This window comes from Pongo pygmaeus, chromosome 5 (assembly GCF_028885625.2).
Source record: "Pongo pygmaeus isolate AG05252 chromosome 5, NHGRI_mPonPyg2-v2.0_pri, whole genome shotgun sequence".
Classification (NCBI taxonomy): Eukaryota; Metazoa; Chordata; class Mammalia; order Primates; family Hominidae; genus Pongo; species Pongo pygmaeus.
The window spans coordinates 6,095,766-6,109,586 of record NC_072378.2 but is presented as its reverse complement, the minus strand read 5'-3'; the positions used below and the strand labels follow the sequence as shown (position 1 = coordinate 6,109,586).

Below are 13,821 nucleotides of genomic sequence, written 5' to 3'. Positions count from 1 at the left end.
TACAGATTTTTAAATAATCAATCCAACTGCAAGGAGAAGTACTGATCTTTAATATAGCCAGAATGTTTGGCTAAAGCCTGCTGCACTCCAGTCATTTCATGACTCTATAAGCTAAAGTCAAAATTTGTATCAAAGGCATGAGTTTGCAATTAGCTGAACAAGGTCTTTTAGAGACCCCCAAAGAGTTCATTTTTTCCTACATTGAACAAATTAACTGTGTGGTTACTAAAGTTCTTCTTCACTTTAACCTGACTGGACACAGAGTTAAAGGGGGAAAATAGCATGTCTAAACCAAATTGAATAGTGATCTTCTAGACAACACTCCCCAGAAGGGACCCTCCTTGGGAAATGCCACTCAGTGCTAGAGTAAATCTCAAATTTCAGTGAAGGGTTTGTCATTCACAGTAAAAGATGCTTGCACATCTTGCATGTTTTCTTCTAGTATTTTTTTTATTTCATTCAGTATTGCCTACTTACATAATACCCATGCAGAGCTCCTAGCAGGTCCCAGAGCCTGCCATATTGTTTCATGACACTACACATTTATTAAAACTGTTTCCACTATGTAGATGGCCTTTTCTGGCCAGTTTGCATGTCATCTCCCTCTTTTAGGCCCCCCAGCATCACCACCACCACCCTCCAACCTAACTGATAACTCCCTTCATCAGGTTCCCACTCTACCTCTACATTTTTCTGTCTTAATACCAGTAATCTTTACCTCCACTTGATTGGTTTCTTGACCGTCTCTCTCCAGGCATAAGGTCTTATTCTTACTCAAATGTACATTTCCTATATGCTTGTTGAATATATGAGTGATTATTGAACAACTACAGAGCATCCAGTCTTTGCTAACACTTGGTAAAACTCAGAAAGACGGAGATCTTTTTTCTTTGTTCCCAGTGAATTGATAAACCAGTGGGGAAGACAGACTTCTCTACAACTAGACACAGCAAGTCAGAAAGGGGGATCTAGGCAGGTGATGAAGCTGAGTTGTTAGTTGGTGAGGCAGCAAACACATAAAAGCTCACCATGTTTTAATGTCTCTTCTGTGATTTTCATAATCAAAACACACATGCTTCAATCATATGTTTCACATTGCTTACTGTCTTTGCATTATAACTCAGACCTGTGCTTCTAAACTAATGTGCACACAAATCACCCAGTGATCTTGTTAAAATGCAAATTCTTATTCAAGAGTTCTGGGAGGGGTCTGAGATTCTGAATTTCTAACAAGCTCCCAGGGAATGCCAATATTGCTGATCCATGAATGCCTCAAGTAGCAAGGCTCCACACCATTGTAATGTCAATGTAAACATTGTTGAAATGGCACCAGTTTTTGGAAGAGCTCCTGTACTCCCTACCTAAACTCTTCTGACTGTAATTAAACATGATCAACTTTACACCAAGAGAGGTAGATTCAGCAGTGCCCAGAAAAAAACAGGCAAGATGCCTTGAAACTGTTACCTCTTGGCCTTTGTTTTATTATCTAAACACAAAAGGTCTTTGCTCCTGCACTTTAGGTCTGCTGCTACAAGATGAATGTAGTCTGAAGGTGTGGCAAGTTTTATCCAGATATTCAAGATTGCCTTTCTCTGCTAAAGTCTCTTCCATATTTAAACCATAACATCCCAGGTTCTCTATGGAAATAGAAATACCTTCTAAGAAAACTCTAAAACTTTAATCTGTTTAAACAATCATAAGAAGGAATACTTAAGTGAATTTTACAAAGGAAAAAAGAAGCTCTGGGCCAGGCATGGTGACTCACGCCTGTAATTCCAACTCTATGGAAGGCTGAGGCAGGAGAATCACTTGAGCCCAGGAGTTCAAGACTAGCCTGGGCAACATAGGGAGACCCTGGCTCTACCAAAAAAAAAAAAAAAAAAAAAAAAAAAAAAAAAAAATTTAATTAGCCGAGCATGCACCTGTAGTCCTAGCTACTCGGGAGGCTGAAGTGGGAGGATCACTTGAGCCTGAGAGTTCAAGGCTACAGTGAACCATGATTGTACCACTGCATTCCAGCCTGTGTGACAGATTGAGACCTTAGCTTAAAAAGAAAAGGAAAGAAATAAAGAAAGAAGAAAAGAAAGAAAGAAAAGAGAAGAGAAAACAAAAGAGAAACAAAAACAAAAAACCTCTGTAAGCATCCCATGGGAATCTATTTTCTTAACTCTTGATTCTCTGACAACATCTGTTAACTTTTTTAATTCATTAGAGTCTACAACTCAAAATGAAAGTCAAAATCCATTAGACCACTAATTTCTCATTTGTGAGTTTTGAATTCTCTTTCCACCAAGACAAGATCCCTACTCGAGCTTTTATCTTTTGTAGGTCTTCTTCCTCTCTTCCCCACATCATTCTTGAGCACTATTCTAGCCCAAACCAACTGTCCTAGGTATGTCTTCTTCCAATCAGGTAGCTGTCACACTCCTCCTATCTGCCGTTCAACTTTGCCTTGCTATAATAATATGCTATTTAACAGTCAATCTTGGTTATTTGGTCTCCTCTTGCACATTTAGTTTTTGCATCTTTTTTTTCTAACAATGTAATGATAAATTGAACAGAAGTGGAACTCTTTTCACTGGGCACAACATATAGAAGGCAATGGCAGCCATAGCTTGCGCCATGCATAGCCTGGAGTAGACAAACCTAAATGAACTTTCTTCCTTCTCACTTCTCATGGACTCATTTAGGTGAATGCCAAAGATGATGAAGGTGTCCTCGTTGGATCCTGGGACAATATCTATGCCTATGGCGTCCCCCCATCGGCCTGGACTGGAAGTGTTGACATTCTATTGGAATACCAGAGCTCTGAGAATCCAGTCCGATATGGCCAATGCTGGGTTTTTGCTGGTGTCTTTAACACATGTAAGTATCCAATTGAGTAATTTCTTTTTAATATAAAGGAAACTTCACTTTAAGATATTTTATCTATAACCTAACAAAGAGACATAGCAGCTCCTGTTGACACCATAGAATTTATGGGTGAGCCATTCTGGGATGTAGTGAATGCATAATTGAATTGCAGCGGGCCAAATATGCTCATAGTTTCTCTTTGACTGCAGAATCTTTATAGAAAGAATGATAGACTATTTCCTGTGTAATCCATCACTTAACACCCAAAGAAATAGAGGGTTACAGTAAAAATATAGAGAAAAAAGCCATTTTCTTTTCAGCCACCACATTTTAAAAAAACCAAAACAGTTAAAACTAAAATAATAAATAAGGAAAGATATATATTGCTTATTTGTCATTGAGAAGTTGTATAAATATGCGTATTTATTTATTATTGAGAAGTTTATAAATATATCCATTTAATTTTTATCCCAGTTATGGAAGGTATTATAGCAGGTGGTCTCATATTCATTTTTCCACATGTCTCAATGCCCCTGAGCAATTAGAGATCAGAACATAATGGACAATCTTTCCCTCTCCAGTTTCCCCTCTGGTTTTTAATCCACCCAACATCCAATCTGTAGAGGAAAGCATATGAGAACAGAATTATTCTCTTCAGCGTCATGCATCATTTTTCAAAGTGGCATTTGCCTCTCTAGACCCAGACGATATTACAATTAATTCAGTGAATATTTTTAAAAATACATTTATTTCAGTATGTCTTCTTCATTGGTAATGATTTTCATTCACAAGCCATTTCTACAGCCTTGGAGAAACATTAAGCTCAAGTTGGGGTGTCCTTTCTGCCTGCTCATTAATAAAGAATTTTTACCTAGTTAACATTTTTTAAATCAAAAACAAAGCGAGGGGTTGGAGGCTGGAGGGAGGTCATTTTAAAAAATGATTACAAAACCTATTTGTTTTAGCTCAAAGTCTCAACAGTCTAGGACTTGGTGATCTAAATTAAAAAAAAAAAAAGTCATGAGTTTTGTTTTGTTTTCCCATAGTATCAAACAGGATAAGATTATTTTCTTAGCCATTTAAATATAACCCAGGGAAGAAGGAATACATATTTCTTGGGAGCAATGAAAATCAAAAGTATAGTCCCCTAGAAGCACTGGTCTCTGAAGTTCCAGATAGAAGCCTGAACTTCATGGTAGGTTAAAGTTTGGAGGTCATCCCCTCCCTCCAGGCTCCCAAACCAAGACAAGGTAAAAGATGCCCAACAGAGGCAACCACTCTTGTGAAATAATTTTAGGAAGACAGAAAGGACCCAAGTTCTCCCCATGCCTACAATTTCACTATCCCAGTGTAATTCCTTCTGGCTCACAACAAGATAAAATAGTGAACACCTTACATCCATTCATGTCTTTGGCATAAAAGGATTATCCAATCTATGCCTGAAAGCAGGCTTTGGCGGTAAATTAAGATAAGGCAGAAACACACAGTGGGGAAGTCACAGTGAGAGTAAACCTGAAGATGGAAATTGGGGGAAGGAGGAACAGGTGCCTAAAGTCAAGCCTCACTTTCTTGAAATTATGGGTAAGGCAGAGTCTTGACCAAGTCATGTCTGGGATAATGTCAATTTGTGTTCAGCCAGAAACAGAATGAGAGTGGCAATCGTTTTATTGGTAAGACCCTGGGTGAACAGGGCTGAAAATCAAGAAAGGAAGATGGGAACGGGAGGCCCATGGCAGCTGCCACTGTTGTTTGGGGCATTAAGATCAAGTCCTTTAAGGAGGGGGACCCTTGAATCTCTACCAGACTCCAGTTTGGACTTCCGAGGTTGTTCTGTTGAAGGAGGTGGGTAGTCTTTGGTTAAAAATGCTAAACTATTCTGAAGGAGAAAATAAAAAGGCAAGCCAAGTCATTAATCTTAAAATTGTCAGCTGAATTATTTTCAGTGAGCCCTGATGTCTGATGTCTGGTGTCCTGGGAGCCAGGGAGGGCATTTGGATTAAGTTTAATCAATAGGTACATATGGCAAGAAAGGTATTCAGATAACTTGTTATCTATTAAAATGAATTAAAATGAATCTGTGGTGTCACCCTCCAATGCATGTCACAGGAGCAAATTCTGGCCAAGAGAGCAAACTCCACCAAGGACCTGCTCTGTAAATTCCGAACTTCCTATTAGTGGGTTTTTAAAATTGTATTTTCAGGAACATAGTCCCATTCATGGGACTAAAATAATACTACATTGATGATCATATGCTTAGAAACGAAACAATTAGAACCCTGTTGGGATTCTACTCTAGTTGGCTTCCTTTGATACCAGCTGCAATTCTGAAGGATCACACAGCAAGATTTCTCTCTACCACCCCCATGGGGTTGAATGACCACCCTTTTCCAGCATGGAACATTTGAGGATAACATGTCCAAAGGGCTTTTCATGTTGGTCAGGAAGAAAGTCCCCTACAAGAAGGGTTTTTTCACTCTGTTTATTAAATGCTGGTGATGTGTTTAGCTGTGGTCTGTCCTTTCCTGTAGTTTTACGATGCCTTGGAATACCAGCAAGAATTGTCACCAATTATTTCTCTGCCCATGATAATGATGCCAATTTGCAAATGGACATCTTCCTGGAAGAAGATGGGAACGTGAATTCCAAACTCACCAAGGATTCAGTGTGGTGAGTTTGATTGACAATGGCATTGGCTGATGTCACATTATAGTAATGTTACACATTTACCACAAGATAGACTCAATCTGATGTTTCTGTTCTATTTTGAGGACCATTCAACAGCATAGGCAGAAAAGTCTGATTGTCAAAGAATGTTTTAGCAGATGAATTAGAAATGTTACTGAAGAGACAGTTTGGGTTCCTAGTGATAAAAATCAATCATGCCTTATAACAGCAACCACCAAAAAGAGGTCATAGTTTTAGCTGCTGCATATGCCTATACTAGTTCCTCTCTACCTTGATATAGAATATTACAGTTAATAGCAGAAGTATTGGAGCCAAGCATTCTCTGGGTCAGTGCCCTGGGACTAATAGAGCTAACATTTATTTAGCATTTACTATGCATCAGTCTTTGTGTATGCATGATCTTATCCAGTTCTTTTTAGTTGTATCAGGTGGATGTTATTAATATCCCCATTTACAAATGAGGAAACTGAGGCCCAAAAAGGCTTGCTCACGGTCATACATCTGGTGAGCTGGGAATAAACTCAAATGCTTCTGACCATTAACCACAACCTTTTAAATGACTTCAGCAGTATAGGATTTCTTTTTGAATGTAAAGATGAGATTCTCCTTGATTATACTGTCACCTTTCATTGAGATATAGAAATGGGAGTAAAGCTGAAATTGTTCCCCAAAACCAGCTGTGGGGTTCTCTCACTGCCCTGAACAGCTTTATCACAAGCTGGCTAGAGGGAGCTTGAGATCCCAGGGAAATTCCATTTTTCCTTGAGACCCCCTAAGTCCAAATCAATACACCAAGAAGAAAGGAAAAAAATCCTAAGAGTTTAAGTAGGAAGAATTTTTATCAAGGTCTGTGTGGGAGGAAATTGGGGCATAAGTTCCTCTGTGGTCAGGCATTGAGCTAGGTAGAACTTCAAGCCAAAAATGAGTCTCATGCACAAATAATAAAGCTAAAACACTATCTGTTACACAAGCATCCAAATGGGGATGGTAGGAAGTTACAAGTTCATTTTAAGCAAAACTAAAAGTTAGAAGTGCCTGAACTTCCTCATGTTACAGGAATGGATCACAGTTGTAGGAGCAGTATTAACTCACCAGTAGGGGCACACATTCATTGGAGAATGTTGAAATGAAATTGCTCAATGAGTAGCAAAGTGCTACCATGAATTAAAAATAGTTCGGTTCATTGGAAGGGAATGAGCTGAGACATAGTAAGCTGGAGGGCACGTGTAAGACAAAACCTTGTCTCTGTAAATTGAACAGAAATTTAAAGAACACTTTAAACCTGCAGAATTATAATATAGCAGCCCTGCATGTATACGGGATGACCAAACAGACCAAAATAGTCACCCCAAAAACTCACTGCAATTGTTAAAAATGACAAAAAGATAGTTATTTGGCATTCTCCATATCTCTTCCTTACAAACACACACACACACACAGCCTTTGTAGCTAAGTGCAGTTCAAAGTTATCCTTCCCAGCTCCTTGATTCAGATACCTCCCATCATCAAATAAGTCCATATGAGGCACTCCTACAAATAACCCCACAGGCCCTAAACAGAATTAATACAAAATTGTGAAGGTAGATCTTGCTCTTGGTAACCCTGTCCTCTTTCAGGTCCCTGCTCCAAATTACTTCCCCTTTTCCTGACACCATTTGTTCCTTTGGTGCCTTACTCAAATATCCCATCACCCTGGGACTGTTCTTCCTGGCCTGGGACCCTCACCCACCCTCCACTGCAGACCACTGCCCGAGACTCCTCTTCCCTTCCTTTGCCTGGCTTGTAGTAGGTTTTCAACAAATGATGCCTAATCAGATGCTCTGACTGACTGCAGGGCTGAGACCAGCACAACTCAGGACGTACCCAGACCGTGAAGCACAGGGATTAAAGGGCTCAGTGGGATCTGAGGCCAAGACTTGGCTCTGCTACTGTCCAAGCTGTGTGACCTTGGGCAAGGCACAACCTCTCTGTGCCTCTTTTCTCCTCTACAGCAGAGAGAACAATATTCCCTGCTTCACTCAGCACAGAGCCGAGCATAACAGGTGCCTAATGAATGTTAGCTGCTATTATTGCCTTCATTATTAGTCACACAGCTGGAATTTCTTAGAGGCAATATGTTTCCATCAACCCAAGTACATCAAAGCAGTCAGAAAAAGAGGGATGCCCAGTGTCCTAAGATGACTGTGCTATTTCTGTTACTTTGGGGTATTTTTAAAGAAAAATCAGACACTTGGCCTCACCAGTGCAAACACCCATGCACCTTAGAAGTTATAGGTGGTCCAGGAAAACAAGAGTATGGCTAAGACTCCCCTGGATTGAGGAGGTTAGTGTGGGCTGTCCCCAGACAGATCAGCCAGTGCATGATCACCACAGCCACACTCCTATGTCAAGCTCTGGCTTGGGCAGCTACTTGCTGTGTGGCTTTGAGAAAATGACTTCACCTCTCTGAGCTTCATTTTCTTCATCAGTAGAATGAAAGTAATCTTAGTAGTTACCATTTCCTGATGGAGTGGCTATAATGATTAAATCAGGTCATCCAGGTACAGTGCTTACCATAGAGGTAGGCCTGATGCTGATCTAGTTAGTATTGGTCACTGGTAAGAAGCAGGGGCTGCCTGAGCGTAGGGCTGGTGAGGAGGGGTGAGGGTGAGAGTGAGGGTGGAGGCTAAATAGGGGCTGAGGTGGGTGTGGGAATGATTTGCTAGGCATCAGCTGACCTCTGTGAGGTCAGTGCAGTGTAGGCTGGCAACACATGGCCTGATGGATTTCCTAGCAAGGATCTCAGGAGCCACTGGCCTCATACTTACCTCCCTCCACAGGCTCTGGTCAAACACACCCACCTCAACCTGTCTTCCCCGCTCCTGGTTGGTATGTGGCTGGGGCCCTCTCCTCTCCAAGTAAAGGAGGCCTGAGAACGATCTCTCATCCTCCACCATCTATTTCTTCTTCAACACCCAGGTCCCAGTGGTCCACAGTTTGTGATGAATCAATTTGTCCAGTTAGGTCTCAGGGACTCAGGATGTCCTCTTCTCCATGACCCAGCCAAATCCCAGACTGCCAAAACCAGAAATCAGCCAGCAGGGAGGCTCAGAGGAAGAGTACAAGAGGGTGTGAGAGGTGTATTCTGCTCGCCACACTCCAGAGCCAGGAGTGACAAGTTTGGCTCTGTCTCTTGCTGTGACCCTTCTCGCCTTACTACTGCAGACCATCAAGGACAGACTGCTTCCTGGTTTGCCACCATAGGTCCCCTGCATGAAGGATGTTTCCTTCCAAGAGAGAGCCTCACCTCAGGGGGGCTACAGTTTTGCACAAAGTGGCCCCGCTGTTGACGCCAACAGAGGCCATGGTCTGGGCTCTTTAGCTCTTCAGGAGAGGGCTGGGGACTCAGGAACCTCAGAAGGGCACAGCAGGGCAGAATAATTAGATCCCAGGGTAGCAAATGAAACCCCAAGTGGGCAAATCCAAGATAGCAGATTCGGTCGCCTGTCCCCAGTGTGCTGATGAGTTCTGAATTATGTGTAACCTCTGGGGGGAAGGCAGCTATGAATCACTGGACAGTTTAATGAAGACGCTTGCTCAATGTTTAGCTGCAGTCCAAACAGCAAATAGAATATGATGGCTCAGTGAGGAGGGAGTCAGGGCTACTCAGAGGGGCAGGGGGACAGCAACGGTTTGGCCTCACCTTGGAAGAGCTCAGCTTGATCAACTCATTATACAAAGGTCACAGTCAAAATGGAAACAATTTTAAAAGACAGAGACAGTGGCACTTACTAGGATCAAGAAAGATTTTTCAATGAAAGGCTTCACTCCTTCTAAATGAAGAAGCCTCCCTGTGTTCTTTTGCTGGAGTGAGTGTGGTCTGATTGGATGATTCTGGGTAAGGGTTGGTGTCATCCTCTCAGCTTTTCCCCACCAGAATGCACCCACCCACAGGGGGAGCAGTGTCTGATCTATTTTATTTTTGTTGTTTTGTCAGCATGTAACAGTGTGCAGGGCATAGAGCAAGCACTGAATAAACAGAATTGGTTGGAAAAAAAAATTTAATGCATAAAAACTCCATGCTGCAATGGGTGGTCTTAATCTATAAACAAAGCTTTTCAAAGCACATTTTAGAGCAGAAATTAACCAGCTTTCACATCTGGGACACTGCCCTAATCAGTGTGTAATCCTAATTCTCATTATGCCCTTAGTACTCATACGGCATTTTACACATCGTAGGTGCATTTTTGAAATTGAGATTGTTCTTCTATACATTCTTGTAGATGCTCTGTATGACTCATCTAGTTGGGCTTTTATATTGTAAAATTATCTTCAAGTTTAATCACTGTCTGCAAAGCAGAATGATCTAAAAACGAATTCCAAGTAAAATAGTATAGAAGAAAAATTCAGAATGTAGACCAAATTGCTTAAAGATGCTTAAGGGTTTGTAAAAATATCCCATGATGCATTGCAGTTGCTAATTCTGGACAGTTATCAAAGATGCTTATTTTCAAACATTTTCTTGTTAACCATATTTCTGGCCAAATTGGTTTTAGGAAAATCACCTGGAGTTAGATCATGAGCCTTAGCATTGGAGGACTGAGAATATACACTGAAGGCACACAATAGTGTTGGAAAAAACATTATTTGCCACCTTCAAAGAATACAAGTAGCTCATGTTTACAAACATATGTTTTTTTTGCAATTCCCTGATTTAAGTGCTGACATGTATTAATTTACTTCTACCTCTTAACAGCATGTTAAGGTAATTACTGTTATTGGCACAGTAACTTAACCAAAGTCCCAGCCAATAAGTGGCAGAACCTGAAGTACAAACCCAAGGGGGCTGACCCCAGAGCCCACTCTTTTTAAAATGGCATCCTTATTGACTGGGTGTGGTGGCTCAAACCTATAATCCCAGTACTTTGGGAGGCCAACGCAGGAGGATCACTTGAGATCAGGAGTTCAAGACCAGCCTGACCAACATGGTGATACCCTGTCTCTACTAAAAATACAAAAAAAATTAGCTGGGCGTGGTGGTGCATGCCTGTAATCCCAGCTACTTGGGAGGCTGAGGCAGGAGAATCACTTGAACCTGGGAGACAGAGGTTGCAGTGAGCCACGATCACGCCACTGTATTCCGCTAGCCTGGGTAACAGAGTGAGACTTGGTCTCAAAAATAAATAAATAAATAAAAATAATTAACATCCTTATTAAAATATGCTTCACAGCCTGGCGAGGTGGCTCACACCTGTAATCCCAGCAATTTAGGAGGCTGAGGCAGATGGATCACAAGGTCAGGAGATCAAGACCATCCTGGCTAACACAGTAAAAATCCCGTCTCTACTAAAAATACAAAAAAATTAGCCAGGCATGGTGGTGGGCACCTGTAGTCCCAGCTACTCTGGAGGCTGAGGCAGGAGAATGGCATGAACCTGGGAGGTGGAGCTTTCAGTGAGCCGAGATCGTGCCACTGCATTTCAGCCTGGGCGACAGAGCAAGACTGCCTCTAAAAATATATATATAGATAGATAGATAGATAGATAGATAGATAGATAGATCTCACATACTACAAAATTTACAAAATTCACTCCTTTAAAGTACACAATTCAATAATTTTTAGTATATTTTTATTTATGTATTATTATTATTATTTTGAGACAGGGTGTCTCTCACCCAAGCTGGATTGCAATGGCAAGATCATGACTCACTGCAGCCTTGACCTCCCAGGCTCAAGCAATCTTCCCATCTCAGCTTCCCTAGTAGCTGGGACTACAGACACACCCACCACACCTGGCTAGTTTTTAATTTTTTTTTTTTTTTGTAGAGACAAGATCTCACTATGTTGCCCAGGCTGCTCTTGAACTCCTGGCCTCAAGAGATTCTCCTGCCTCAGCCTCCCAGAGTGCTGGGATTACAGGCATGAGTCACGGCACTAGGCCATTTTTAGTATATTTGTGGTCTTGTATAACCATCATTATCATCAGATTCTGGAACATTTTTTCTCCCCTCCGCCATACCTATTAGCAGTCACTCCCCATTTCTCCAACTCTGGCAACCTCGAATCTACTTTCTCTCTCTACGAATTTGCCATTTCTGATCATTTCCTATAAATGGAGTCATGTAATATGTGACCTTTTGTGTCTGGCTTCCTTCACTTAGCGTAAAGTGTTCAAGGTTTGTCCATGTTGTAGCATGTATCAGTACCTCATTCCCTTTCATTGATGAATAATATTTCATTGTGTGGATAAACCAGGTTTTATTTATCCATTCATCAGTTGTACATTTGGGTTGTTTCCATTTTTGGCTTTCATGAATAATGTTGTTATGAACATTCAGGTAAAAGTTTTTATGTGAACATATGTTTTTTATTTCTCATGGGCATATATTTAGAGTGGAATTTCTGGATTGTATGGTAACTCTATGTTTAATTTCTTTTGATGAAGTGCCAAACTGTTTTCCAAAGCAGCTACTCCATTCTATATTCCCACTAGCAATACACAAAAGTTCCAACTTCATATTCTTGCAAATGACTTTTATTTTCTTTTTTTTTTAAATTATTATTGTAGCCATCCTAATGGGGTGAAGTGGTATTTCATGGTGGGTTTAATTTTCATTTCTCTAATGACCAATGACGTTGAACATCTTTTTGTGTTTTTCTTGGCCGTGTGTATATCTTCTTTGGCAAAATGGTTATTCGTATTTTTGTCCCATTTTAAAATTGACCTACTTTTGTATTGTTGAATTGTAACTATTCTTTATATGTTCTGCATATAAGCTCTCTATCATATATGTGATTTGTAAATATTTTCTACCATCCATGGGCTCTCTTTTCACTTCTTAATGGTGTTCTTTGAAGCACTAAAGAAATTAATTTTTATAAAATCCAACTTTTTAATTATTTCTTTGGCTGCTTATACATTTGGTGTCATATCTAAGAAACCATAACCTGATCCAAGGTCACAAAGATTTGCTCCTCTGTTTTGTTCTAAGAGTTTTACAATCATAGATCTTACATCTAGGTCTGGGGTTCATTTTGAGTTAACTTTTTATATATGTATGAAGTATAAATAGAAATGGAGAAGAGAGAAAAATAGAGCGAATAAGAGAGAAAACTAAAATCATCTTATCGATTATCTCGTACGTGGTAAATCATTTTTTTAATGCTGTCTTAAAGATTCTTTGTTTCACTCAGGTCTGAGATTTGAAAAAGAAAAAAAGTAAAAAAGAGATTCTCTATTTGTCTTCAGCTTTTGACAGTTTGAATATGATGTGTCTAAGTGTAGATATCTTAAGTTTATCCTACTTGGAGTTTTTGAACTTTTTCAATGTACATAATAATATCTTTCATTGAATTTGGGAAATTTTTGGCTATCATTTCTTCAAATATTCTTTCTGCTACTTGCTCTCTTTCCTCTTCTTCTGGGACTCCCATTAGGAAAATGTTAATATACTTCATCAACTGCATCAGAAACATCTCACCTGTTTCTGGGGCTTTGGTATTGTTTTTGTTTTTTCCTTCTGTTATTCAAACTGGATGATCTGAAGGCCTACCTTCAAGTTCATTGATTCTAATTTTTCATTTTGGTTATTGTACTTTTCAGTTCCAGAATTTCTATTTGGTTCCTTTTCATAATTTCTATCTTTTCATTCGTATTCTCTATTTGATGAGATATAATTCTCATGGTTTCCCTTCAGTTCTTTGAACATATTTATAATGGCTAATTTAAGACCTTTGTCTTGTAAGTCCAATGTCTTAGCTTTCTTAATAACAATTTCTCTTGGCTGCTTTTTTTTCCTGTGTATGGGCTATACTTTTCTCATCCTTGCTGTGTCTTATAATTTTTGTTGAAAACTGGACATTTAAAATAATATAAGGTGGCAATTCTTAAAATCAGATTTCCTGTTCTCTAGCACCTATTGTTGATGTTTGCTGTTGTTGTTTTTGCTGCTGCTGCTCGTTTACTTAGTGACCTTCTTGGACTAATTCTGTGAAGTCTGTTTTTCTTGTCACGTATGGCCACTGAAGTGAGCTGAGTTAGCTCAGTGGTCATATAACAATTGGACAGAGATTTCCTTAAATACCTTGAGCCAAAAGCACCCCAGCTTTAGCCAAGTAGCTTTGTATGTGTGTTGGGGAAAGTCTTTAATTATCCCGCAGGCAGTTTAAAATTCTTCGTTAGCCTTCACTTCCTGTGTGGACAGAGCCTCAAGATCAACCAGAGATGAGAGATGAGGACCTTCCTGGGGCTTTTCTTTTGGGCATGCTCACAGCCCTGCACATGTTTGTGGCTATCTGTGTCA

The 13,821-nt window shown here is 40.1% G+C and overlaps 1 protein-coding gene across 1 annotated transcript in view; it reads left to right on the top strand.

Annotated features, from left to right (window-relative positions):
- The window catches only part of F13A1 (coagulation factor XIII A chain), a 168,364-nt gene that overhangs the window by 94,645 nt on the left and 59,898 nt on the right, over positions 1 to 13,821 (top strand). The window contains exons 7-8 of the mRNA XM_054492391.2: positions 2,691 to 2,865; positions 5,382 to 5,520. Coding sequence (XP_054348366.2) covers positions 2,691 to 2,865; positions 5,382 to 5,520 — 314 coding nt within the window. The remainder of the gene's footprint in view (positions 1 to 2,690; positions 2,866 to 5,381; positions 5,521 to 13,821) is intronic.